Source organism: Bos mutus, chromosome 23 (assembly GCF_027580195.1).
Source record: "Bos mutus isolate GX-2022 chromosome 23, NWIPB_WYAK_1.1, whole genome shotgun sequence".
Taxonomy (NCBI): Eukaryota; Metazoa; Chordata; class Mammalia; order Artiodactyla; family Bovidae; genus Bos; species Bos mutus.
Genome location: NC_091639.1, coordinates 39166037 through 39193470, shown reverse-complemented (window position 1 = coordinate 39193470; position 27434 = coordinate 39166037). Strand labels below are relative to the sequence as shown.

At 51.5% G+C, this 27434-nt stretch overlaps 1 protein-coding gene across 1 annotated transcript in view; it reads right to left on the bottom strand.

The window, feature by feature from the left end:
* The window catches only part of CPNE5 (copine 5), a 103694-nt gene that overhangs the window by 65896 nt on the left and 10364 nt on the right, over window positions 1-27434 (bottom strand). Inside the window, 2 exon segments of the mRNA XM_070360911.1 lie at window positions 20259-20305; window positions 22054-22094. Of these exon segments, the coding sequence (XP_070217012.1) occupies window positions 20259-20305; window positions 22054-22094 (88 nt within the window).

The following is a 27434-nucleotide window of genomic DNA, read 5'->3' as shown; positions in this document are numbered from 1 at the left end:
TCCTTCATCTAACTGCCAAGAGTCCTCAAGCATTATGAAAGCCAAGTAAATATGAGGTTTACTTCGCAAGCATTTATAGAAACTTCCCTGTGTGCCAGTCACTGGGGAGGGCGTTGAGTTGAATTAAGACTGGGTTCCTGCCCCACCCACCAAATTCCGTAACAATCTTATAACCTATAACCCTGGTTCCAAAAGAGTTCCCGAATTTTCCTCTCCTGCCTTTGCTAATTTTTAATACCTCTTGTCTTCAGATGCAAACAAAATTTCTCCTAATAGCTTTCTAAAATGTAGACTATTCCAGGAAAACACCCAGGTTCCAGAGAATCCTCATTTAAGAAAGGGACCTACCTCCTCCTCAATACACTGCCTTCCTCTCTCAAACACATTAAAAAAAAAAAAATCCCTCCGGCAGGATTTTATATAAAAATCCCAGCCCAGAAAGAGCAAGCATGCCTTTGTGCAGCCTGCCTCCTCCTTCCACTCCTGGCAGAGACTCCAAGGAAAACACCCATTAGGGAAGATGACAGCGCTGCTTTTAAAACGGCACTCGAGGCTTCAATAGAGGGGAATTCCCTAGAGATTGATCTCTGCCAGAGAAGAAAATGGAGTTCCCCTGGAAACAGGACAGGGAGGGGGACTCCAAGGGCACCCAGTATCTCCTAGAGCAGGAAAGGGGGCAAGCGAGCCTGGCTGGGCGGTGATGAATTACCGGGACCCGGAGTAATTAACATATGCATATTACAAACTACTGCGTATGGAATCTTCAACCCAGGGACTTACTAAAGATGTTTTATAGCCTTCATTACTTGGGTTACTAACAATGAAAAAAACGTGAAAACTTGGATTTAAAAAATCCAAGGAGCCACCGGGTCTCTGTCAGACCCAATTTACACTTCTATTCATGATGGTCAGAACACAGATGAACTGATAGTTTTGGGGGTTTTTTTGTAATCAATTTGGCTGTATTTCATTCTACATAGAATTAGAGCACTTTCAAGCCTAAGGGACTTGGAGAGATGAAGTGCTAGGGAACTAGCAGTGGGAAGAAAGCACACAGAGGCTGGAGATTTGGCTCTGCTGGGGGGCGGGATGGGGGGGAGGGGGGAGGGGGGAGTAGGTTAACCCCTCACCACCCAGAATCCGGAGCCAAGTCTGCCAGCTCCCAGGAAGGACCTGAGCCGCTGAAGCCTTTTGTCCATACTTGGTCTCTAAGGATGGGAGGGGGCCTGACACTGCTTATAGTCTGGGGAACAGACCACCGAACACTGGGGGCCTCAGGAACTCTCTGATTAACAAAGCTGCAGGGAAGCCCGAAATCTGCTTTGTTTTACCAAGTGATTCTAATGCAGAGAACCCTAGAGAATTGTTGGGTAGGTGGCAAGTGCAGGACTGAGCAGGCTGGGGTATGAAACAGGGGAAGGGGCTGAATGATTGGGTGGTGAGGGGACTGTGACCCCACTGACAGGGACAGCCTCCCAGAGGGAAGAAAGAGAAAGCACAAATGGGAAAAAAGCCTGGAAATTCAGGGTGTTTACCCTCTGAAAAGCTTACTTCTTGTCCTGGCAACCAAACCCAGTGGGAAAAGCTCCTGATGCGTCACAAAAGATGCTCCCAAGGGGCCCTAAAACCCCTATGACTAAGCCCCAAGAATATCAATTAAGCAGCATTAATTACATATCATAAGTTCCAGTGAGGCCCTCAAAGTGGGGAGGCAGACTTGGAACTTCTCTGAGGACCAAATTAAGTGGCTCTCAGGGGTTGTGCTACACAGAGAAGTGGAGATTTATGGGGGCAGGTGGGGAGCTGCACCGCCACACTGTCCTGGGACAAGGGCCAGTGCAGGGCTGGGATGGAGAACCTAGGACGGTCAAGCAAGGTCTTCTCTTCCCACATCCAGCTACAAGGCAGGCCTGAATCAAGACAGGGGTGTCCCAACCTGCAGGCGGCACTGGGCTGGCGGTTAGGCCTAGACTGCTTTGGAGGCTTGTTCTCTTGCTAAAGAGAGGAGTGCTACCGCCCTGGCCTGCCCAGCTCCTTCTCGGTCCTGCCCTACACTCCAGGAGACTGTTTCCCACCAAACTCCATCATCCAGTTCCCTTGCCCTGGGGGTTCCATTTGGGTTTGGCCAGAGGGTGGCTCAGTGGTAAAGAATCCGCCTGCCAATGCAGGAGATACCGGAGACTCTGGTTTGATCCCTGGGTTGGGAAGATCCCCTGGTGTAGGCAATGGCAACCCACTCCAGTATTCTTGCTGGGAAAATCCCATGGACAGAGCCTGGGGGGAGGCTGCCGTCCATGGGGTCACAAAGAGTCGATACACACACGGCGGGAGGCACTGGCAGATGGGAGGAGAGAGAGGTTGGGCTATTACTTCCGGTTCCCGCCTAGTCTCAGCACCATGGTTCTGGGAGGGGCTGCTTCCCCGCTGACCTCACTCACCTCCCACTCTCACACAGCAACACTGTCTCCTCCCGCTGCCCCTTCAAGCCTGGGTGGGAACAGCTCCCTGTCTTTGCCAGGCCCGGAGTGTGGCACCGTCCCTTGTGGGTGTCCTCAACCTCACCCACACCTTTGAAAGAAATCCATTAAATCTCTTCAGTGAAACCAGTTGACTAGAATTCTCCTTCCTGCTGGGCCCCTGGCTGATATATTTTCTCTTTCACAAACACATTCACACACTCATACAATTTCCATCTTTAACGGACCATAAACCAAGAACAGTCCCCACCTCCACCCCATTCTTCTCAGACACTGTAACATTCCTATCACCAGTAAAGTCTGTGACTCCTGTCAGGCAGCCTAGATATCCAAGGTCCGTGACAGCCCTCTGGGATACAGGGTCCCAGCACAGCCATCCCACCTGTGAGACTCTGTGGGGACTCTCAGGGACCAAGGCTCCCATCACAGCCTTTACTTTGTAGAAAGTAGACATCCTGGCCCCATCCACACAGGTGCCTGAGAGCCCAGCAGGGAAGGGCAATTGCCAGATTAGAACCCGCTCTGAGGGGGCTGTGATGCCCTGAAATTGAATGCAAATGTCTGTACATGTACTCATTTTCTGGGGAGAGAAGCCATGATTTTCATCAATTTCTCAAAGGGAAGCATATCTTCAGAAAGCTTTATAAATCACTGATTCAAGCTTTGAAGACAGATCTTACGGTTTCCCACAGAAGGCAATAAAGTAGTTAATACAGCAGTCTGAGGCCAGACTTCCTAAGTTCAAATCCTGGCTCAGCTACTCACTGACTGTGTGACTTGGTCAAATTCCTTTGTTAGGGAACCGCAGACCAAAATTGATCACATTGGTCAGGCACAATGATAACCACTTGCATGAGCTGCCTCACAACAGGAGGTCCCGATAAGGAACATGGTGCTACAGTTGAAAAACTAATCGGTAGAATTCAGGAAGGGCCAAAGAGTGAGGAGACACCAGCCTATAATATGTCCTACCATCCTCCCAGAATCCTTTGTGCTGGAGTCCTCCCAGAATATTGGCTGAGACATGCACATGTCACCAGGAAGGACCCCGAATCAGACCAAATAAGGGCCAAGCAAGATGATTGGTCAGAGAACCCAGAAATTAATCCCATCGCCATAAAACCTGGGCTTCCCTGGTGGCTCAGCTGGTAAAGAATCTGCCTGCAATGTGGGAGACCTGGGTTCAATCCCTGAGTTGGGAAGATCCCCCGGAGAAGGGAATGGCTACCTACTCTAGTATTCTGGCCTGGAGAATTCCACTGACTGTATAGTCCATGGGGTTGCAAAGAGTTGGACACGACTGAGCGACTTTCACTTCCACTTTCCATAAAACCTAAGACTGTGAACCCGTGGCAGAGTAGTTCTCCTGGGTTCCCTTAACCGGTTGCTCTCCACCTGGGCGCCCCTTCCCAATAAAGTCTTTTGCTTTGTCAGCACATGTGTTTTCTGGAACAATTCATTTCTGAGTGTTAGACAAAAGCCCACTCTCAGGCCCTGAAAGGGGTCCCACCTCCTACAACACCTTCACCTCTCTGAGCCTCAATTTCCCCTTCCATAAAATGGAAATGACCATTTATCCACACATCATAGGGTTGTCAGAGCATTATTAAATGATTTAGTGTATGTGATATACTCCAGAAGGAGAAGAGGGCATCAGAGGATGAGATGGCTGGATGGCATCACCAATGCAATGGACATGAAGCTGGGCAAATTTGGGGAGATGGTGAGGGACAGAGAAGCCTGGCGTGCTGCAGTCCGTGGGGTCACAAAGAGTCGGACACACGGGCAACTGAACAACAACGACATACTTAGAAGAGAGCCCGAGGCATAAAACATCCTCTGTAAATGTATAAGTCCATGCTCTGGTTCTTCATAAATCCCAAACCCTGGTGGCCAAGCCACCCAGGAAGTATATGTCTCCCAAGTCTCTGAACTCAGCCCTGTCTCTGAGATGCTCCTGGCCCTGACCACTAACATTTCCTACTCACCCTCCACACCTTAGAAGGTCTCGGTCCTCCATCTAAAGGGGTCCTCTGTGCTTGAGTCCCCTGGAGGCCCCACTTTTATGTGGTTTCTCTCCAAACATCTTCGACATACAGGGTGAGGCCGAGGGGAAAATGCGGTGCTGGCCTTTTGCTCTTAGAAACCAGCTGCTCCATTAAGATCCAGGCTCGGCCCTTCCCGTGGGCTCCCCTCAACACCTAGCAATGCCCCCAGGCCTCCGTTAGAAAAAGGCAGTAGGATGTGTAAAATGTGCTTAGCCACCCAGGCCTAGAGAAGAAATTTCAGAGAAGAAAATTCAGTCTGGGGACTTCCCTGGTGGTCCTGTGGTTAAGAATCTGCCTTCCAATGCAGGGGATTCGGGTCTGATTCCCGGTCAGGAACTAAGATCCCACAAGTTGCAGGACCAACAACCAGAGTGAAGCTTCCTACTGCAGCTAAGACCCGAGACTGCCAAAAATAAAGAGATATTAGAAAAAAAAAAGAAAATCCACTCTGCTCACTGATAGAAAAGGGAGGGCAGGAAGCTTGTACAAGGAGGCTGCTAGTGGTTATGGAGGGAGAGAGTCCTGGCCCGCTCATCCCCAGCTCAGACACTGGAGATGCAGAACTAAGCCAGCCTGGAAGAGGCTCTCTCTGTTGCTTTCAGATTTCTAAAACCTAGTCACTTTCTTCTCCCTCACAACTCTGTTGGGGCAGTGACAGCAAGCAGCTCAGGGATGTCTCCCAATTTGTCAGGCAGCTCCATGCAGATGACCCTGGATGCGGAGCCCCGGGGGCTGTAGCCAGGGAGGTATAGAGGGGTAGCCAAGCCAGTGGCCCAGGAGCTTCACACTGGCCAGGGCTCTGTTACTTCTTATCTATGTAAGACCACCTGGGTAACCCCTCAGAGAGCACATTTCCCCATCGATAAAACAGAGCCTCCTTCCTTCTCCTGGACAAGGCTAGAAAGAAATGTGTATGGAAGGCTGCCTGGAGCATCTGCCGCCCAGTGGGTTTCAATACTGACATCAACTGTTGCCAAGCCCTACCAGGCGCCAGGGGCTCAGTGTTCTCCCCAGATTAACTCATCTAATGTTCATAATACTGGGCTTCCCTGGTGGCTCAGTGGTAAAGGATCCGCCTGTAATCAATCTTCATAATAACTCTATGAGGCAGTACTATCATCACCGTCATTTTACACATAAGTAAACTAAGATAAGGTTCAGAGAGATTGAGATACTTGCCCAAGGTCACACCGCAAATGTCTGGGACGAAGAGGATTCAAACCCAGGCAATCTGGCTCCTAGTCAGTTAGGAGTTGGTCCAGTCACTTACCAATAAGAGGTTAATACTGTGAATGAGGCTAGGACTATGTCCTATCCAGTCTTTGCCCCAGCTCAACCACTGAACTGGCTTTCCAGGTGGCTCCAGCGGTAGAGAACCTGCCTGCCAATGCAGAAGATATAAGAGATGCGGGTTCAGTCCCTGGGTCGGGAAGATCTCCTGGAGGAGGGCATGGCAACCCACTCCAATATCCTTGCCTGGAGAATCCCATGGACAGAGGGGCCTGGTGGGCTACAGTTGATAGAGTCACGGAGTTGTACACGACTGAAGCAACTTATTATGCATGCAACCCCTGAACATCTTCAGTGCTTACTGTCCCTTCCATCTGGTCCCTTCCATCTTCTTGTGGGGCTGAGTGGTACAGGTGAATGCCCCCGAGCGATTCCTCTGCTCAACTCTTACCCCACCTCTAATCCCTACACACACACATATATATACACACATACACACACACACCATAGTCCTGGTCCTTCCTGTGATTTCTGTAAATATTCACTGATGAACAGCTTGACCCGATGGCTCAGCGGGTAAAGAATCTGCCTGCAATACAGAAGAAGCAGGTTTGATCCCTGGGTGGGGAAGGTCCCCTGGAGGAGGAAATGGCTACCACTCCAATATTCTTGCCTGGAAAATTCCATGGACAGAGGAGCCTGGTGGGCTACAGTCTATGGGGTCACAAAGAATCAGACAAGACTGAGCACATGGCACACACAGCAAGCTGACTTAGAACTGAAGATTTTAGGGCCAGAAGGAACCAAACCCTCTCAACCAATGAGAAGAGAGCGGCAGGGAAGGGGGAAAGGGGTGCTCTGATGGAGGTCACACAGCTGATCAAGAAAAGGGCGGTGACAGGAGCCCAGGCCAGGTGGAGCTCTGGCTCTGAGCAGTGCCCTCGTGTCCTGGAAGCCTGTGGACACCCCCTGTCCACTCCGCACCTCAGGTTTCTTCCTTTCATCAGATCGGCTCATCATGACGTCTCATCTTCAAAAGACTTCCAGACATCCACGATTTCATTTAACGCCCCCACCGACCCCTGGGGAGATGACTTTATTACCATCCCCATTTTACAGATGAAGAAACTGAGCTCCAGGAGGTCGGAAGAGAGGGCCAGGGCCCCCAGGGGTGACAGAGGCACTGTGTCCCACAGTGTCCACTCACCACCAGCCCCTGCCTCAGGAATGAGTGGGTGGCTCTGCAAGCCCGAACAACCTTAATGACCGCTACTTTACACAGTTCTTGCCTTTTTACAAATTACAGCTAGATGAAGCTTCAGAGACCTCCCCTCAGCTGCGAGGCCCCCGGTGGCTATGTTGGCTTGGACAGAGGGAGGTGGGAGCTGACAGACTGCCACCAAGCTGCCCACCCTTCACCAGCTGGAGTCCCCCTATAATCCTCATACATTACTGATGTCTCTTAACAGGGGATTCTAAAAGTTTCACTGCAGGGCCCAAGCCCTGGACCCTCATGAATAATGTTCACCGGGATTAAAATTAGAGGCCCGAAAGCCATCTGATTCAAACAGAAATGGGACAGGGGAATCTGCTTGGCATTGCAAACACGGGACCGGGTGGGCACCCAGGGCTGGGGAGAATGGCCGGAGGTCTGGGCATCAAGAAGGAGGGCACGGGCTGAGGGATAGGGCACACAGCATCCGGCCCCCTGCCAGGTCTGCCACCGTCTCGGGCCTGGAAATTTCTCTCAGGTTCTCTCATGGGAGGGGTCCAAGATTCTGTGGCCACCTCTGCCTTGGAGAGTGAGGAGAACCAGGCCCAGAGAAAGCAAGAGTCTTACCTAAAGTCACCCAGAGCCAACCATGACTTCTATGGCCTCCCAGACCACTTCCTGCTTTGGTAAGGCCTCTAGGTGAGAAAGGGCAAGGGTGGAGAGAGGGAACCTGGGGCTCCAACGGCCTTCCTGGTGATCAGGCCTGAACGAAGAAGGTTCCCGATCTGGCCTCAGACAGTGGCAGTGGCCTGTGAAATTTTACCAAGCTTTATAATAAAAGACATCCTGCCAAAAAGCTTAGTTCCTAATTAGTCATCGTTCCAGATAATCTGTTAAATTGTCCCAGCTCCTGGCGGAATGGTCCATTCACCAAGAAGCCTGGCTGCCAAGCTGCTGGTGAAACACCCTCCCCTGGCTTGTCCTCCGGGTCCTGCCTAGGCCGCTGGGTCTTGGGTCTGGCTATAGTACTTTTAGGGGAGCGGGGGAGCCTGAGAAAGCCTGCCATAACAGCACCTATTCCTTAGCACACCCCAAAATGTCTACGGTTCCTATCAAATGACATCCAGATACTTGAAGTGACTGCAGCAGTGGTTCCTTCCTGATCCACCATCAGTGAAATGATACCATAGGTGGTGTCTCATTTATGGCTTCTTATAGGAAGAGACATTATCAGCATTTTCTATGTGCTAGGCACTTTATATGAATCAATTCCTTTAATCCCCACAGCAGGCTTGTGAGCCTAAGCACTTGCTTAAGAGCCCCCACTGGGAAGGTGGTGGCCTCGATTTGGACCCAGTTGCCTTGACTTCAGAGCCCACGCTCTCAGCAGGTTAGCCGCAGCGCTGTGAAGTGTGCCTGGACGCTAACGCCAAAGAGTAAATAGATTTCTCAGCTATCAAGGGACCTGGCCTAGATCCTTGGGGTTTACTAGAAAGGCTGACTCCTTTTTCTAAATGGAAACGTAGGCTTCTGTCTAATGTGTGACACAGAACTAACAAACACCTCTGGCTGAACGGGGGAAGGGGCGGCAGGAGCCACTCACAAATTTCACAGTCGGCCCCGGAGGCACCACCTCAAAGCCTAGAGCTAGAAAAGCCCATTTTGAAAGTCGGTGGCCTGGGCAGATGAGAGGAGCAGAGCCTCGGACTCAGAAGACCACAGCACGTCCCGGCTCTGTCAATTTCTAGCAGTCTCTGGGTGAAGCAGGGACCCCCCTCCATGTCTCGGCTTCCTCGTCAGGGCTGTGGTGAGGGCCACGGGGGATAACGGGGTGCGGTGATGTGGGGACTGCACGAGGCAGTAGGAATGTCCGTCATCCTCCTCTTGAGGATCAGCAGGACCAGGGACAGAGCCACCCCACAGCTTTGCCTGACTGTGCTGCATCACCATCATCATCATCATACTTAAAGTGTTGAGCACAGGACTTCCCTGGCGGTACAGTGGATAAGAATGCAGGGGACACGGGTTGAATCACTACTTTGGGAAGATCCCACAAGCCACAGAGCTACTAAGCCCGTTTGCCACACTACTGAAGCCCAGACGCCTAGAGCAGGCGCTCTGCAGCAAGAGAAGCCACTGGAACGAGAAGCCTGAGCACTGCAGCGCAGTCGTCCCTGTTCTCCACAACCAGAGAAAGCCCCCGCACAACACGAAGACCCAGAGCAGTCAAAAATAAAATGGATTCATAAAAAAAAATTAAGCATTGAGCACAACAAGGCACTGAGCTGAGTGATTCTGTCATTTCGTCCCATCACAGCCAAATGAGCAGGAATCAGGGTCCCAGAGTCCCATTTGCTGATGAAAAAAAACTAAGGCTCAGAGAGGTTGAGAAGTGGAAAAGTCAGGATTTCAAGAGATACGGTAATAATGCAGGTTCTAAAACCTAAGACTGGGAGCAGATATCTGTGGCTCCGCCTGGTCCCTCCCGGAAGCAAGGCCTTTGTCCTGGACTGCCTGCTGCTGATGACAGGGGTCAAGACCCTTGAAATTCAGCTGAAAATTCAGGAACAAAACCCACCAAAGGCTGCCCAAGGAACCCAAGGCTCAAGAGTGACCGTTATTTATTTGGCTGCACCGGGTCTCAGCTGTGGCACATGGGATTTAGTTCCCTGATCAGGGATGGAACCCAGGCCCCCTGTATTGGGAGTGTGGAGTCCTAACCACTGGACCAACCAGGGAAGTTCCCAAGAGCAGCCTTTCTTTGCAGAGGCAGATTGCAAAAAGGGGAGAGTCTGGAAAACCAACCCCATTGTGGTGTCGTAGTCTTCCTCCTTGAGAGGCTTGTCTCTTGCTCTGGGCTTTAACAATAATAATGGTCCACTTGTCACTTTCCATCTTTTGATAAAGGTCTACGTTTTATGATGAGGGCCAGGTCCTATGTTGGTCATCAGGGATCCCAAACTGGGCTTACAGCCTAGTGGGTGGACGGTCATTTCATTTCACTCTTAAACTCTTGGCCATTGAATCAACCTGACCCCACTGCCGGTGCCCACCCCCTCTCATCCCAGGAGTTCTACAACACTGCAAACTCTCTTCCTGCTTCTGTCCTTTCCCCTGAAATCGTCCTGCATACCAGGGACAGAGCTGTCCTTCTGAAACACAAGCCAGGCTACATCACTCCCCTGCTCAAAACCCTCAAATAGCTTCCCACTGCACTAAGAGCAGTGTCTGAACTCATACATGGCCTACAAAGCCCTACAGAATCTGCCCCTTCAAGCTCTGTGACCACACGGCCCATTGCCTTTATCGTTCACGCCACTCAGATGGTACCGGCTTTCTTTTGTCCTTTGAGTACAGAGAGACTGTTCCCACCTTAGGGTCTCTGCACTTGTTCCCTGTCTGGAACCTCCCACCCCCAGACTTAGGCATGGCACTACTCAACGCTCAACTCGGCAGGGCCTTGCCCGATACCCCTCTAACTAAAGCAGCTCCCTTCTCCCGGTCACTCTCTATCTCATTACACTGTCTTATCTTTTTCACAACACTTATCAATCAGTACCTGAAATCAATTTCCTTGCTGACCATCCTAATCCTCTCCAGTGCAGGGACTCTGCCTGTCTTGCCCTCCACTACGTGCCTGGACCAGTGTGTGGCATATAGTAGGTGCTCCATAAATGCCTGTTCCCTGACTGCTCACTCTGGAAACCGTGATTACATTTAAGACTGCAGACTCCCAACAGGACTCCCAGCAGGCGCCACCCTTTCTGCTCCTTTCCTCTCAAGCTGATTGCTAACCTCTTTCCAGCACACCCTGGGCCGCAGTCAGACTGAGTCACAGCCATCATGTGAATGCATGCAGGCCATTCACACCCTAGGCTTTGCTTTTGTGAGGCCCCATCCCTGGAATGCCCTTTCTTCCTCCCACCATCCTTTGAGTCCCAGGTATGGTGCCATCTCCCCCCGGAATTCCCCTTGGATCTCTCCCTGCTGTGAAGTGCTGAGAATTCCAATCTAAACTTCTTGGGAAGCTCTTGGACTAGTTGTAGTCTGAAACCTGGGGCCTCGACAGGATCTGATCCAACACCCTCATCAAGATCAACAAAAGGAGGCTTTTCAATCTTTCTGTGTACATGTCAGTTCTCCACTCCCTCTCATCCCAGGAGTTCCACAACGCTGCATACAGTCTTCCTGCTTCTGTCCTTTCTCTTGCAATCATCCTGCATACCAGGGACAGAGCTTCCTGTAAGGCCTCTGAGAGCAGGGGCCTCCCTGCTACCCTCTGTACCCTGGAGGTTACCACAGTGTCTTACTTGAGTGACTTCCCTTCTCTTGGCTTCCACACCTGAGAGAACGTATATAAACCACCTGGTACATTGCCCAGCACCCAGAGCCCATCAGTGATCTATGATCAAGAGCTATCTTTTACCAAGTGCCTACTTGGCTTCTCCGCTTAGCCTATGCTGTACGGTGTGGTGCTTAGTCAGCTATGTCTGACTCTTTGCAACCCCATGGACTGTGTAGCCCGCCAGGCTCCTCTGTCCACGGGGATTCTCCAGGCAAGAATACTGGAGGGGGTAGCCTACCCCTTCTTCAAGGGACCTTTCCGACCCAGGAATCAAACTGGGGTCTCCTGCATTGCAGGTGGATTCTTTACCAGCTGATCTAACAGCAAAGCCCCCAACCTACCCTGTGTTATCTCAAATCCTTAGACAATCGAGCAGGTGAGTATTGCTAGTTGCCCATTTTACATGTGAGTAATCTGAGGTTCAGAGAGGATAAATGTCTGGTTCAGTCCACAGAGTTCCAAGTATTAGGGTCCTAAAACAAACCCAGGTTTGTCTGGCTCCTAAAACTGCCCAGGACCCCACCCCCACTGCACGGTCTGGGCATACTCTGTACCTGTTACAAGAGTTGTTACAAGGATCAGAGATGATGAGTCTGAGATGCTGGGTACACGGCAGGCACTCAGTAAAGGAGGCCTGTTGTTATACAGACTTTCTGTACATCTTGATTGATTCTTTGGGTAGCTTAAATCATCAGTTATCAGGGAGCAATCTTGGCTGCTAAGATAGGGGTGTCTAGGGAGCTCAGAGAGAGCTGAAGGTGGATCAGAGTTGGATAAAGGCAAGGGCATGGTGGAAAATTACCTCTGGAGGGACAGAGTGAGAGTGGGCAGTACCCCAGACTGGGGGCTCTGATGCTGGCTGCTGCAGAGACAGGGTCAGAGCAAAGGAGAGTTTCTTCCCTAAGTGGGTACCAGGCCCTGAGGTAGGAAGAAAAAGCTTGGAGTCAAACAGCAGAGGGTTTTTTCTATTGTCTATATCACATGATTTTAAATTATTTTTTAATGAGTTTCATCCACCCTACAAGTGGGAGTTACATTGGAAAGACCCTTATTAGGAGGTTTCACCTTTAATACACTATCTTCTGAGCACTGGAGAACCATATTAACAGAGGGGTGTTAGCAATGATTTTTCACAGCTAACAGGAAGGTGTAGAGAGACAACTGGTTGGTTAGAAGGTCTGTACAAGTATTTAAGTGCTTGAACGAGCAGGGAGCAAAACTCAGCAGAGACCAATATGACCTCATGCCTTGGGAGTGGGTCCGGGATACCCCAGGTTCTCCCACAGATGGAGGCTGCTGTGGCCTGATCATCACCAACCCTGGAGCATCCCCTCGGCCTGCCTCGAGAAGCCTCTCAGGTTAGAGGCAGGCCCTGGGACCTCTCTGAGCTTGTAAGGACAGGTGTGTGACTAGGGACCACTTGCTAATATTAGGTTAGAGCCTAACCTTAACTGTCAGACCATGTGAAACTGCCAATATTTTCAAACTGCAAATCTGAATGATTCAATCTGGGCTTCCCAGGTGGCGCTAGTGGTAAAAGAAGTCACCTGCCAATGCAGGAGACGTTGAGTCGCAGGTTGGATCCCTAGATCAGGAAGATCCCCTGGAGGAGGACGTGGCAACCAACTCCAGTATTCTTGCTTGGGAAATCCCTTGGACAGAGGAGCGGGCTACAGTCCATAGGGTCGCAAAGAGTTGGATGTGACTGAAGTGACTTAGCATGCATGCATGGTTCACTCTAACACACGGCACACGTGAAGAAATCAGCCTGGGTCCTGATTTCATGGTTATGTAGGCCCAGTGTCAAGGCTGAGCAGAAACAGAGATGTGCCTGACCCAGCCCTGACCGTGGGGACAGGTGTCTCCCATAATGGCCCGGCAGCTGTGGACGGCCAACCAGAGTTAGGAGGCTTCATAACAGATTGAGTACCAGCCCGACATGATGAAGTGTATGGCCGTGCACAAGTTGCTTCCCCTTGCCCCGCCTCAGCTCCTCTCTGTGATCTGGGCCAATCACATCTCCTCTCTGTGGCTGCAGCGTTAGGGTAGGGATGAGCGAGCAGAACACACAGCAAGGGCTGAATCCCTGGTAGCTCCTATCTTATGGCCATTTTTAGGGGAGTCCAAGTGGGAGAGGCTCTAACCCCAGGCTAAGAGGTTGATGTCTTGTCTCAGAGCCTTGGGAAATGGGTGAATTCCTGAGCTGTGATTCAGAGAGTCTTTGGAGGCCAGGAGAAAGCCTATTCTGTTCAGGAGGAGCAAGAAAGGAGACTTTGGGGATGAATCTGGGGGTGACCTTTGGGGCCAGAGGCAGGGAGGATGATCAGGGTCTGGAAGGGGGGATGAGGCACACAGAGAGGCAGGGTTTCGTGGGCAGACTGAGAAGACACCCCGGATAAACACCGCAGGGGACAAAGGCACCCTCGAGGCTGGGAAAGAGCTCCTGTGCCACCAGCGGTCCCCATCCTGGTGGCTGGTACGCCACGCTGCAGTGCTCTGCACGTGACACACGCATGACATCCCGGTGTCTGGCCTTTCCTGAAAGAGCCCCTCCTGACGAGGGACCCTCACATGCAGGGTTGGGAAGCCCCCTCCCCCAGGAAGCCCTCATTCCTTGGAGCCAGTGAGGTCCCACAGCCTCTGAGGAGGGGACTCGAGTTTCCCAGGAAGCTTGCATATTACATACAGAATGTTGGCTGTCATTCATGAGTTCTAGATGCTGGGAGGGCATGTTGGTTTGATTCCCAGGGTCTCCAAGTGTGGCCGTTCCCACTATGAAGGGCCAGGTGCCCAAGCTGGGCAATGATATTCTACCATTGATAGTTCACAAGCATTATCTTAGTCCTCCCAAGAAGATCTCCTAACCTCATTCTACACATGAGTAAGATGAGACTCAGAGAAGATAAATACCTCACCCAGGTCACATAGCAAATCTCAGAGTTGGGATGGGAACGCAGGGTTTTGGACATCAAGTTCAGGGTGTCATCTGACAAGTCGTTTGACCATTATTCATGATGTCCTTTGGGACTAGATCAATCTGGGAAAAGGTCTCGAGCGGAGGAGCACAGCACTCCATTTCACTCAACCCCTCTCACTTGTGTGGACAAATGACTGCAGCTGGCGCAGGACCAGAAGGCAGAACCAGGATGCTGAATGCACAACCATAATTCAACGTGATCGTCAAGGACCATAACAACAGACTGGATCTGCCAAATGACACATAACAGAGGTAACTGTAAAACCTCACATCTAGGTTCAACAATGCAATTGCCAAATCTGAGCTGGAGGAATTCTGTTCGGATAGCAGCCCATGTGAGAAAGATCCAGGAGCCCCAAAACTCAGTATGAAATAAGTCAAAGACATCTGTCAAAGAGGCCAGTGGAATTCTAGACAGTGTTGACAGACACATAAACCTTGGAAACAGACCCACAGAATGCACGATCATCTAGTCCAAGACCTGGTGAGGAGACAGCCAACCCACGGTGCTCTCAGCTAGAGAAGGGGACAGAGCAGGACACACACTTTGGAAAGAACACTGACAAACAGACATGTGTTCCAGAAAGTGTGCCCAGACTGGCAAAGGGACAAGAGACACTTAAATAAAGAACGACTTTGACAGAAAGGGTCACATTCTAAGTCTGCCCCAAAGCAGACTAACAGGGCCCTGTGAGCTGTCCTCAAACACTGAAAGAACATGTGGGAGAGAAAACCAGCTTATTTTGCACAAAGAGTATGGAATTAGGAACAAGTGGAATTTTGCCCTTTATATATAATTCTATTATAGTTCTGACGTCATGTGCAGAAACTCCTTTCACATTAACCTCTCTGTGCTGCAGTTTCCTCCTCTGTTAAATAGGGCCAATAATAATAATAACAATGATGCTGCAGCTACCTCTTTCATGGGGTTGCTGTGAGGATTAAATGAGTTACAATGGTAAATCCTTAGATCAGTGCCAGGGTCCATCACTGTTAGCTAAGTGTTTGCTATTAGCGTTACTACTGCTGTTATTGAGGTTTTTGTTACCTCCCTGAATTGAAAGGGAGCTCTGGCCATAGACAGTATCTAGTCCCCTTCTGTGTCACCAGCATCCATCCCCCAGCACAGAGCAGGTTGAGTTAAAGTTATGTGGAGGCTCATGTCAAGATGCTCTGAAGAAGATCATCCTGAACATTCAGAGATGAACTGTCATTCCCAGCTGGTGTTAAGATGTTTAACAGGCTGAGGTTGCTCAAAAATAGACTGAGCACTCAGGCAGGGCCGCGTGGGCGTGGTGGCTGGGGCCGCATGCCCTGCGGGTGGTGTGGGTCAATCATCGGGGGACACCCTCAGATTCCATGATACCCATCTCCTCCTTTCCCAGGGGCCCTCAGCCTGGGCAGCCACCTGGCAAGGGAGGGGCAGGCATCACCCCTACCCCTACACTTTTCAAATGGGGACCCGTGCACAGCCCCCTCTTCCTAAGTGAGAGCGTTTCTGGGACTCCTCCTGCCTGGCCATCCTGCCCTTCCTGGGACATGCAGAAGGCCCCGGCAAGCCTTGATGCAAATAGTGCTCAATTTCCTGGGCTAAAATTACATCTTGAGTCAATTTTCATAAAGTGCAGTGACAGATTTAGGTGCTGGGAAGATGGAGCTTTCTCAGAAGGCATTAAAATGACCCAAACAGTTAAAATCAGCTGGAACTCAACAGCCAGGAGCTGCGAGAGCAGCTTTCATCCTTCTGCGGCCTTATGCAAACAGGGGGGTCTGGACCCTGCCTGGAGAAACTGCTGTGCCTGCACTTGATACCCTCCAGCCATGGCACGAGTAGCTCTCAGCCAAAATCCAAGCTCATGCAGAGGCATTTTGCAATGAAATGTGGAGCCATGCGAATGGGTTTGTGTTTACCAGGGAAAGCAGTCTTCCATAGCAGGGGCCACTCCATCGAGGTGGGTCTGGATTATTCTTTAACCTCTCCATTCCTGATATTTTCCTCTGCAGGTCACACAAAGAATCAGGCAAAGCAGTAGGGCCTTCGATGTGTTTGAGGGAAACGTCCCTTCTCTAGAAGTAGCTTGAAGCCTGTGTCCCAAGGTAGCCCATTGACAGAGCTCTGCCACCCTTGCCCCTGAAGGCTGGACATGGTGCTGACGGATCCTATAAACAGGATCAGCCTCCTCTCTGACATTCTGACCCTATGAGCCAAGCGCCAAGCAGTCCTCAGTCTGATGGTCATGAGCTCCCTTCAGCTGCCTCTCCCTGTATCTTACCCACAACACCCCCTGAATGCCAACCTCATGCATTCGCTCGCTGTCCGTCTGGGTAGTCTCTGTCTGCCCCTCTGGATGCACTTCCAGCCCTTCCCCACCCTGCTCTGTGCCTGGAAGGCCAACCTGTCTGGACTGGATCCGCAGCCCCTGCCCCGAGTCTCCCAGGAGGTTCCCCCAAAGGGAGGTGAAGGCAGGAGAGCAGAGGGTGGGGAGAGCGAGGGTGGCCGGGCTGACCTCACACCTCCACTGAGGGCCCTGCCCTGGGGTTCCAGGAACCACCCCGGCCTTCTCCTTACTGCCTCAGGCCTGGAGAGGTCCCACTGTTGCCAGCCTCTGCAATTCACCAGCCCTCGTTGGTTTCCTTGAGCCCCGCGCACTCCTTTATAAATAGCCTTTTATCATATGTCTCGACCACCCAAGACCTAGACTGGCCTGCTTACTCCCGTCCCCTCCAAGCCTGTGCTTTCACCTCCATCTTTGTTGTTGGGTCCTTGCAAGCACCACGTCTCCCCACTTCACTGAAACCCAGCTTCACTCAGCTCCCCCAAGTGGACGCTCCCGCTGCGCTGGGGTCGAGCACCCCAATTCCAACAGCCGAGGCCAGTCCCCCTCCTCTACAGGACGAGGAGGGTGAGCCTGCTGGGCCCCAAAGTTCCTTCCAACCCACCGTCTCCTCTGATCCCTGTCAACCACCCCTCAGACAGGTGACTGGTGTTTAGGTTCCAATTGCATTTAAAAACCAGAATGACACCCTGACTGTAACGTTCTCTCCTCTGAACTCCCATTCTGTTCTCATCAATACCTCTCATCACATCCTCCTTCCACATTATTCATGCACGGGGATCTCCCCTTCCAGGCTGAACACTCCCCGTTCCATCTGTGTTTTCGGTGAAATTCTTCTTTTGGCCTGTCTCCCTCTTTCCCTCAGCACCTCATGGATGCTTCCTATTGTAAATATTGACTGAAGAGGGACCAGTAAGGCCCAACAATCTGGCCGATGCTGTACAATAATATTTACTGAACGACGACTACACAGCAGGCACATTATAGCCACCTTGCCCTACAATCATCACAGGCCTGTGGGGTCAGTGTTATCCCCGTATTATCTCCATGTGTGGAAACACAGAGGCTAAGAAATTTGTTCCAGAAAGGGCTGGAGCCAGGAGTGAACGCACAGGTGTATCTGACTCCAAGGCCTGTCTCCTTTCCTCTGTTTCATCCTGTGGTGTGTGTGATAACAAGATGCAACGTGGGCACTTTCCTATCAGTTCAATCCTGTCGGTCCAATGGGTAAGACTCCGTGCTTCAGTGCACGGGTTCAGTCCCTGGGTGGGGAATTACTATCCTGCATGCCCCAAGCATGGCCAAAAATTAAAAAAAAAAGATGCAACGTGGACAACTGGGGACCCTGACCCAAAAGAGACAAGCCTCATTACAGAGTGGATTAAGGGTTCGTGGAGCAGCGTTCTTCCAAAGAGGCCCGTCCAGACTTTCCTGAATGAATCACTGAGATGTTAGGACACTCCTGCTCTCTGTGAAGCTCCGCCAAAGGCCTCAAAAGTAATGAGTTAATTTAGGCTAAACATTTCCTCTGCAATCTGGTTTAGACTTTAACTGGTTTAGAGTCTTGGAGAGGGCAAAAAAAGTCAACAATAGCCCAGTCCCTGGGGAAATATTGCCCACACATTTTATGGATAAAATTTATCCACTTCGGCCACTTGCTTCTGCCAGATCTGAAGGAGGGAGGAGCAGGGAGCAGGACAGGTGATGTTCCGGCCAGTCCACCAAAGAGGAAGCGGTTCATGACTTCCTCCAGACTGAAGCTTTACTGGCCTGGCAGTCCCTCATTCTCATCAAGCCACCGGGGAGCCCCACCCCTGCGGGCTCTTGGCTTTTGACTTTTTCTTCTTGTGCCCCATTCCCTTCCTTCCCTCTCAGCAGGCCCTGGGGGCTAGACCTGTGTCCCTCTGCTCTTTGAAGCTGCCTCTGTCCCGTTAGATAGAGCGCCTGCCTCTCTCAGTGGAGACCCCAGGCCAAGTCTCTATTCAGAGCCCCGGGCCTCCTCCCTCCCTGTGAAGGGCACAGGTGGGGCTACCAAGGTCAAACCCTTCTCATCCCATCCTGGATCCTCTTCTGATCGCCAGGAGCAAGCTCAGTGTGCACAATACAAAGACCATGGGAAACCACCTCCGGATAAATTCACCCCCACCTCCTCATGGAGGTTCCACCCCTTCAACCATGGAAGAAAACATTCTTCACCTCCCAGACTTTCACGCCATCCTTGTTTGGCCAGATCCTCTTCTCCAAGAGTAAGGAGGTCTGCTCCTTCTTTGTTCAGACAGGAGCCAGGGGCTACCAGGACCCTCCCCCTTGGCCTGTTCCCCCTTTTATCCTCTGCATCTGAAAACCAGCTGGCATGGAAGGTGTGAGGGAAGAAGGAAGCAGAGTTAGGAAGGGGACAAAAGCTGCCACATCCTTGCTGGCCTCTGTCACCCACCTCTTTTTCCTAATCCAGTCACTCCTGCAACAGCCATTTGTTAACACCTACTGGTTTTATGGTTTATAGTGAAAAATGATAGGGAGGCAGGACTTCCTTGGGCGTCCAGCAGTTAAGACCCTGAGCTTCCAAAGCAAGGGGCGTGGGCTTGATCCCTGTTTGGGGAACTGAGACCACACACGCTGTGGGGTGTTGGCAGGGAGGAAAAGTGGTAGGGAGGCAGAATTAAGCAGGAGAGTGCATATGTGCTGGAGAGGGTGAAATGTTAGAGTGGGTAGCCAAGGGAAGGCCTTGATGGGGTGATGTCTGAGTCCAGATTTGAGGGAATTGTGGAGGGGGCCACATGAACATCTGGGAAAAGAGCATCCCGAGAGAAGGAACAGCAAGTGCAAAGACCCTGAGGCAGGAGGAGGCAGGCATGGCTGGAGTGGAGTGATGGAGGGGATGGGCAGCAGGCGATGGGTCAGACAGCTCAAGGAAGTCAGACCCCATGGGGCTTGGTGGGCCACCAAAGAGACTGTGGTGTTGCAAGAGCTGCTGGAGGGCTCTGACTAGAGGAGGGACAGGGTTTGTCTTGGGTTTTAATAGGATTCCTCTGGCCTTTGGGTGAGGAATAGACTAAAGGTATCTAGCACGCACCCACTAAAAGTCTCTGTGATTCTTGACAGTGAGCCCTTCAAGTCTGCCCTCTCCTTAGAGCCCCTGTCACCAGGGGCAAAAGACACTTGGACTCTGGTGGGACAATGGAATTGAAACAAGGCTGGAAACATGGTCATCCTGAGTTATGGCAGAGCTTGGAAGTCAGACTAAGGAGTTGGGAGTTGATTCAAAGCAGAGGGGAGTCACCTAACTAAAGCCACGCTCACTCACGTTAGTCAAAAACCCCAGGAAAGCCACTGTGGCGGCGACTCAGTGCTAGATGCTGTACCCACGCCTCAGGCCACGACCCTGGTGGGCAGGGACTCCCTGTCTCCCCAGTCAGACGGGGGCTCCCTGAGGACAGGAACTTTCTCACCACCTCCAGTCTCTTCTTGCATCAGCAGGGCTAAGACTCTGCATGCCTTACTATCCTCGGGAGCTGAGATGCTGGAGTTGGTAATAAGTTACCAGGTGGGAGGACTCCAGAGTTAGATGAACAGACGGACAGACCATCAGGGACAGGCTGGCGTTTCCAGGGTGGGAGCGGGGCTGTACCTACCTCCCGCCACTGCTTGTTCTCCATCCCTTGAGTATACATGACGCATACTGTGAGGAGAGGAGAGAAAAACGGGTTAACGCTCCAGGCCAAGAGAAGGATGTGCGCCCCAGATGGGGAGGGCTCTGGGGGGTCAAGCACCTCAGGACACTCCATCTTGGTGAGCCTTGTTGGGTCTGGGTGGGGGCGAGGTCAGCTTGGAGTAGGGGGCCTAGAATATAGGGGTCTGGGAGGAGGGTCAGGGCCACTGGAGTCTAGGCCAGAGCAAGTGTGAAGTGTGAGGCGGGTGGACAGGTGGGCCTGAAGGAGGACTGAGCGGCAGAGATGTGGCAGGAAGCGGATATCTGAGACTTGCCTGTCTCTTTAGAGCCCAAGGTGGCCTCAGGAGGCCTATTGTTACCATCAGCCCCACTTTCCTGATGGGGAAACTGAGGATCAGAGGAGGCCAATGACCTGTCTGAGGTCATATACTCGAGCAGCGTTGCTTAGAGCTAGAACCCTGGGCTCCAAAACCAGTGCTCGTGCCCTTAGGCCACAGACATTGCACTGGTTTCCCTGGGATTGAGACCTTCTGGCCCCAAACACCCTGAGCCCTCCCCACCTGCTTGGTTGTGTTGAGGTTTCACATCCTCCCGCCCCACCAGTTCTCTTCCTGCAGACGGCATTGGTGAAACATCAGACAGCCTTGATGTACGGGAACAGTGCCTTGTACATAGCAAGCACTCAGTACTGGCTCCCAAGTCAGCCAAGGTAGTAGTCTTAATGCCATTGTTAACAAAGGAAACCATAAACAAAACAAAAGGGCAACCTGTGGGCTGGGAGAAAATATTTGCAAATAATGCGACCCAACAGGGCTTAATTTCCAAAATACACTAACAGCTCGTGCAGCTCAATAACAAACCAAACAAGCAACCCAATCAAAAACTGAGCAGAAGATCTAGATAGACATTTCTCCACAGAAGACATACAGATGGCCAACAGGAATACGACAAGATGCTCAACACTGCTTATTATTGGAGAAATGCGAATCAAAACTACAGTGAGGTGTCACCTCACACCAGTCAGAATGGACATCACAAAAACATCTACAAGTACCAAGTGCTGAAGAAGTTGTGGAGAAAAGGGAACCTTCCCACACTGTTGGTAGGAATGTAACTTGGTACAGCCACCATGGAAAACAGTACGGAGGTTTCTTAAAAAATAAAAACAGAGTTGATGTAAGATCCTGCAATCCCACTCCTGGGAATATATCTGGAGAAAACTCCAATTTGAAAAGACACATGCACGCCAGTACATGTACTACAGCACCAATTACAACAGCCAAGACATGGATACAACCTAAATGTCCACAGACAGGGGAATGGATAAAGATGTGGTCCGTATACTCAATGGACTATGACTCAGCCATAAAAAAGAATGAAATTTTGCCATTTGCAGCAACATAGAGATGGTCCTACTGAGTGAAGTAAGCCAAGCGGAGAAAGACATATATCATATGATAATATTTATATGTGGAATCTAAAAAATTATACAAATGAATTTATTTCCAAAACAGAAATAGACTTACAGACACAGAAAACAAATTTATGGTTACCAAAGGGGAAAGGTGGTGGGGAAGGATAAATTAGGAGTTGGGGATTACTACTATATATTAAATAGATGAACAACAAGGTCTTACTGTAGAGCACAGGGAAGTATATTCACTATCTTATAATAAAATATGGAAAAGAACAAAATACACCAAACACAATGCAGTTGTTATTGTTGCTACTGTTACTACTGTCAGAGCAGGACTTACGTGGGTCAGACTTGGAGAACATGTCTTTGTCCAAAAGGTTCCTGAAAGACGGGGAGAGAGCAGGAGTTAGCACAGCCCCGGGATCTCAGGGGATTCAGGTTGTTACTGAGACCCAGAGGCAGCCTCAGGCTTGGCTTCAGGCAAACAGGAAGCAGGAGGCTCCTTCTGCATGATTTCAGTTCAATTCAGTTCAGTTCAGTCGCTCAGTCGTGTCCGACTCTTTGAGACCCCATGAATTGCAGCACGCTAGGCCACCCTGTCCATCACCAACTCCCAGAGTGGTTTAGTAGGGCTCATTAGAGCTGGGTGGGCCCACGAGGTTGCTCAGCTCAGCCTTCCTAGGGTGCTTGGTGCTCCCTACCTCTCACCCCCACCACCACACACTCCTGTGGACCCCAGTACCCTAGCTTGCACAGCACCTCGCTCTTGGGCCAAATCCCAACTTGCCCAATGTCCTAAAAATTCTGTTCTAGAAATTCTCCTTTTACCACTTCTCTGTCTCTGAAAAGAAAACGAAATCAAGCCATCAAAAACTTCTCCATTCACTGTTCCATTCTCCCAGAGCTCTACTTAGAGCCAGTTGACTCTATTATCTCCCCTGTGCCTATGGATTAATTAATGACACCTCCCAGGAGATGCAGACTCATTGGAACAGGGTCCTTCGGTGATCAAGATCAGAGCTCACACATGGCCCTAACAATCAGACTTGAAGTCACGCAGTAAGATGATGGACACAACAGGGGATTCCGTGGTGCTCTCCAGGGTTCACTCCCTGGTTGGGGAACGAAGCTTCTGCCAGCAACGTGACATGGTCCACAACAACAAAAAAAGATGATGGACCCAGTGTTTGGGGGCAGACAGACAGGTGTGGATCCCCCTCCCTCCCTGCCTATGTGCGATCACAGCTCCCACTCACTGAGCCCCATGCGCCGCGCTCAGAGCTGGGCAAATATTAGCTCCCAGTCCTCTCAGGGTCCTGCAAGGTCGGTGCTGGGGAGGCAGGATCCCATCTAACAGGGGCAACTGGGCAAGGATGTGCCCTGCACGTCTGGCGTCCCTCGCTGCACAGTGACCTGCAGCCGTCCTTGTGCAGGACACAACACGGCCCGATGGAAACTTGGTCTCCAGCCGGGAAGTGACTCCACCTCTCTGGGCCGGTTTCCTCATCTGTACGATAGAGAGGCTCGGCCTTCCCTCCCTCCTCAACCCTCAGAGTTCCCGTCCGCACCCCCGGTTCCTCCTGCTTCTCTTCCAAGGGCTCTCCCAGGTGGACAGGGTTGCAAATAACCAGGGAGTTGACACTCCCCGGAGCAGCCTTCAGCCAATGATGGGCAGGAGTTGGGGCATCAATGCCCAGTTTCCTCACTCCCCCGCCAGGGCTCGCTCTGTGTCCCACACAGCCCCCCAGAGGGGCCCGCCAGGAGACCTGCTCCTTGAAGACCCTTGTTGACTTGGGCAAGGTGTTCATTGTTGAAGGGGCTTCCTGTAAGGCCCCCCCACCCCACCCACCTGTTGGTGCTACTGACTCTTTCCTACACTGCCCTAGAGTCCCGCTCTGCCCTTGCCAACCACCTCATCCATGTCCCACCTCCCTCTCAGATGTCCCTGGGGGTCTTGTCATTCCCCTTCTCTACTCCCATGCCCCACTCCTCCACAACAGACCCCTTGTACCCTTTCCCCAGAGAGGAGAAGCCACAGACACAGGGCTATGTGGCTTCCTGCCAGCCAACTCCCAGTATCAGAGCCGGATTATCTGTGATCAGATAACAGATAAACCTTCAGGATTATCCCTTCACCTTCTCCCTGAGGAGGGGGAGACTGAGGCCCAGGGAGGGACAGGGCATGGCCAGCAGTGGTAGAGCCAGAGAGGTCCAGAAGGAGACCTTCCCCCAAGTCACCAACACTGAAGCCATCAGCAGAGACAGCCTGTCTGGACACCTTGACCCACAGCCAGCCCCACCACCCACACCCCTCACTCTGAGGTAGGAGCCCAAGACCAACCAACAGACAGACTGACAGACGCAGCAGCCTCCTGGTGACGGCACACAGCATGCTCTGCTTCCGGGGAGGCCCAGACTGTGCTGGGCCATCAGTCCAGTTCTGGTTCCCAACAGACTCCCATCCTCTGCTCCAGTCTCTTCACTCAGGGGTCTCTCCACGAAGGTAGCTACCCTGCTAGCCCTCTGGGACCCCAAAGGCACAGAAACCCTATGTTGCCTCCACTGCCCCTCTACCAGACCTGCTCCCAGCAGCTGTCACTTTGGAAACCATGTGATAAACCTCCCAGCCCTCTGCAGTGAGCATCAGCTGAAACGACACACACAGGCAGCTCTGAAAAGCAGGCAGGAGGAGCCACAGGTAAGACATTACCTATTTTGGCTCAGAGGTTAAAGCGTCTGCCTCCAATGCGGGAGACCTGGGTTCTATCCCTGGGTTGGGGAAGATCCCCTGGAGAAGGAAATGGCAACCCAGTCTAGTACTCTTGCCTGGAGAATCCCATGGACGGAGGAGCCTGGTAGGCTACATTCCACAGGGTCGCAAAGAGTCGGACACGACTGAGCGACTTCACTTTCACTTTCTTTCCACACTGAGGTGGGCTGATCTGTTCCCAGGTGGACCCTCCCCTCCTCAGTGTGCTAGATTCAGGGCAGGAGCGTTGGTCTGGAATTACACAAAATGCCTAAATTCCAAAGATGACTCTGCAGCGGTAGAACCTGAGGCGTGGCGAGAAGCTGGAAAGTCATAAAGAAGGTTGAGGGATGGGGGAGTAGGGGGACTCTTCTTCTCAAGCAAGTGCTGAGGTTCATCTTTGAATTCTATAATGAAGTTCTGTAATTACATAAAATCCTAGAATGTTCAAGCAAGAAGGGACTTCAGAGGTCACCTTTTCTAATTCCTTTGTAAATCAGGAGTGTGAGACTTGGAGAGAAGGCAACTGACTTCTAGGTATCCTTCAAGTTTAGTTGGAACTCAGGTTCAGTCATGTCTAGGTGAGAGAGAGAGTGAAACTGGATTCCAGCCTAGATATGGGCATGTATGTGTATGTATGTATGTGTGTGTGTGTGTGTGCGCGCGCGCGCGCGTGTGCATGCACGTGAAAGAAAGAGAAAGTGACTGAGAGAAAGAGACACAGATATGGAGTTTTACCTTCCAAGAGAAGCAGATGGGGCCTGTCTGGGCGATGGGGATTCTCCTGGTGAGCACACCCGGTTGGACTAAGAAATAGAACCCAGCCACCTAGCTTCGGTGGCTCCCTGCCCAGTAGCCTTGGACTCTCATTGAGACTTAGGGTCATCCTGGCCATGGCCCGGAGGGTAATGCAAACCTGCTTCCCTCTGTTCTGTTGAGATTATCCTTACCCTCCTTCCAGAAGCATTCCTATTTGTCCTAAACTCTGCCTTCCCTGGACAGACACTGACCAACAACTATTTCCTCAGAGCTTTCTCTGGCCTGTACTGTGCCATTCTCTGGCTTGTAGGACCCATGACCATACTCGGCACACCCTGGACTGCAAAATCAGGGTGCCTCTGTCTCCCACATTCCAAAGGGTTGCAAAGAGTTGGACACAACTGAAGTCACTTAGCGCACACACACACTGTCTCTCACACGGGGCAGCGACCCCAGCACTGCTCCAGGCCGACCCAGCACTGGACTCAGAGTAGGGCCCTGGCAAATTGAGTGGATGAAGGAAAACCAAAAGGAATGGCCAGACGGGTGAGCGAGGCTCTTGTCTCCCCACAGGGTCATGCTCAGGGTCGGCCCCTGTACTTCCACTTAGCTGCAGAGCCTGATGGTTAAGTGTGTGGGCTGCAGTCACACGAACTCAGTTCACATCCCCCCTCTGAACAAGTTACTTGCCTTCCTTGTGCCTCCATTTCCCCATCTGTAAAATGGAGTTATAAATAGCTCCTCCTTTAGAACTGCTGTGAAGCCCTGGGACATGGTGAGGCTCATCAGACAGTTTAGTCATCATCAGCCTGGTGCTGAGCACAGCGGTCACTCTCCTGGTGAGCACTCTGGTTCACTTGATGACAAAGAAGAGACAGGAAGAGCAACACAAGCCACTTCTACACTTAGAGGTCCAGGGAAGCCCATCCCATCATCTACATTCCCAGTTTCCCACTGGGGCTGATGCACTGAGACCCCAAGGCTCAGGCATGGTGAGCGACTTGCCCACAGGCCCAGGGGTAGTAAGAACCCATGGGGTAAAAAAACAGATCCTCTACCGTGAAGCAGGGCTCAATCTGCAAGGACATAAAGAGACCAGACCACAAGTGCTTTTCTCCAGTCTTTGGAGAACTCAAAGAGACTTTCTTTCCAACAGGCAAAATATATTTTTTCCCCCAAAGCATAAAATACTTCAGCTGTCCAAGCTGCAACCTAAAGCTTGGCTTCTTTTGTTCCTTAAATCAAGGTCAGGGAGCCGAGGCCAACGCTCTTTTCCTCACCGCTCTCCCCTCAGAATAATTTCTGAAACAGCTGCAGGAAGAATGACCATGCACTGGGCGGTGAGGGGAGAAGACCCCAGCAAAGACAGAAAGGCCAAAATGAGAGTTCCTGCCAAGTACTAAAGGACAGAGCCGGAGGGTGACACCCTGAGGAAGGGCTTAAAAGACTCAGAATAGAAGGTGAGGCTCTGTAGTCAGAAAGAGGAAGAGACATAGAGAGTCTCAGTCTGAGGAAAACAGCAATGCCGCCAGGAAGCTACAATCTGAGAGGGGGACACAGCCCTGCGCTCAGGAAGCCCCATCCGAGGGGAAACAGTCTTGCCTCAACCAGTCTGAATTTGAGAGGAAGCACAGCCTTCCCTCAGACAGATCAGATCTGAGAGGAGACAGAGCCAGGTCCTCAGGGAGCCCCAGTGTGAGGGGACACAGCCCTGCCTCAGGGAGCCCCAGTCTGAGGGGAGACACGGCCCTGCCCTCGGGGAGCCCCAGTCTGAGGGGAGACACGGCCCTGCCTCAGAGAACCCCATTCTGAGGGGAGACACAGCCCTGCCCTCAACCAGCCCTATTTGAGCAGAGACACAGTCCTACCCTTAGGGAGCCCCAATCTGAAGGGAGACATAGCCGTCCCTCAAGGAGCCTGAATTTGAGAGGAAACACAGCCTTGTCTACTGGAGACCAAATCTCAGAGGATACTGGACCCTGCATCAGGGGCCCCAGTCTGAGGGGAGACACAGCCCTGCCCTCGGGGAGCCCCAGTCTGAGGGGGTGGGTACATTTCCTCTGAGCTAAATTGCTGGGTGAACTGATTATCACATCTTCAATCTTTAAACAAAGTCTATGGGCTTCCCAGGTGTCTCAGTGGTAAAGAATTGGCCTGCCAATGCAGGAGACCCAGGAGATGTGGGTTTGATCCCTCGGTCAGGAAGATCTACT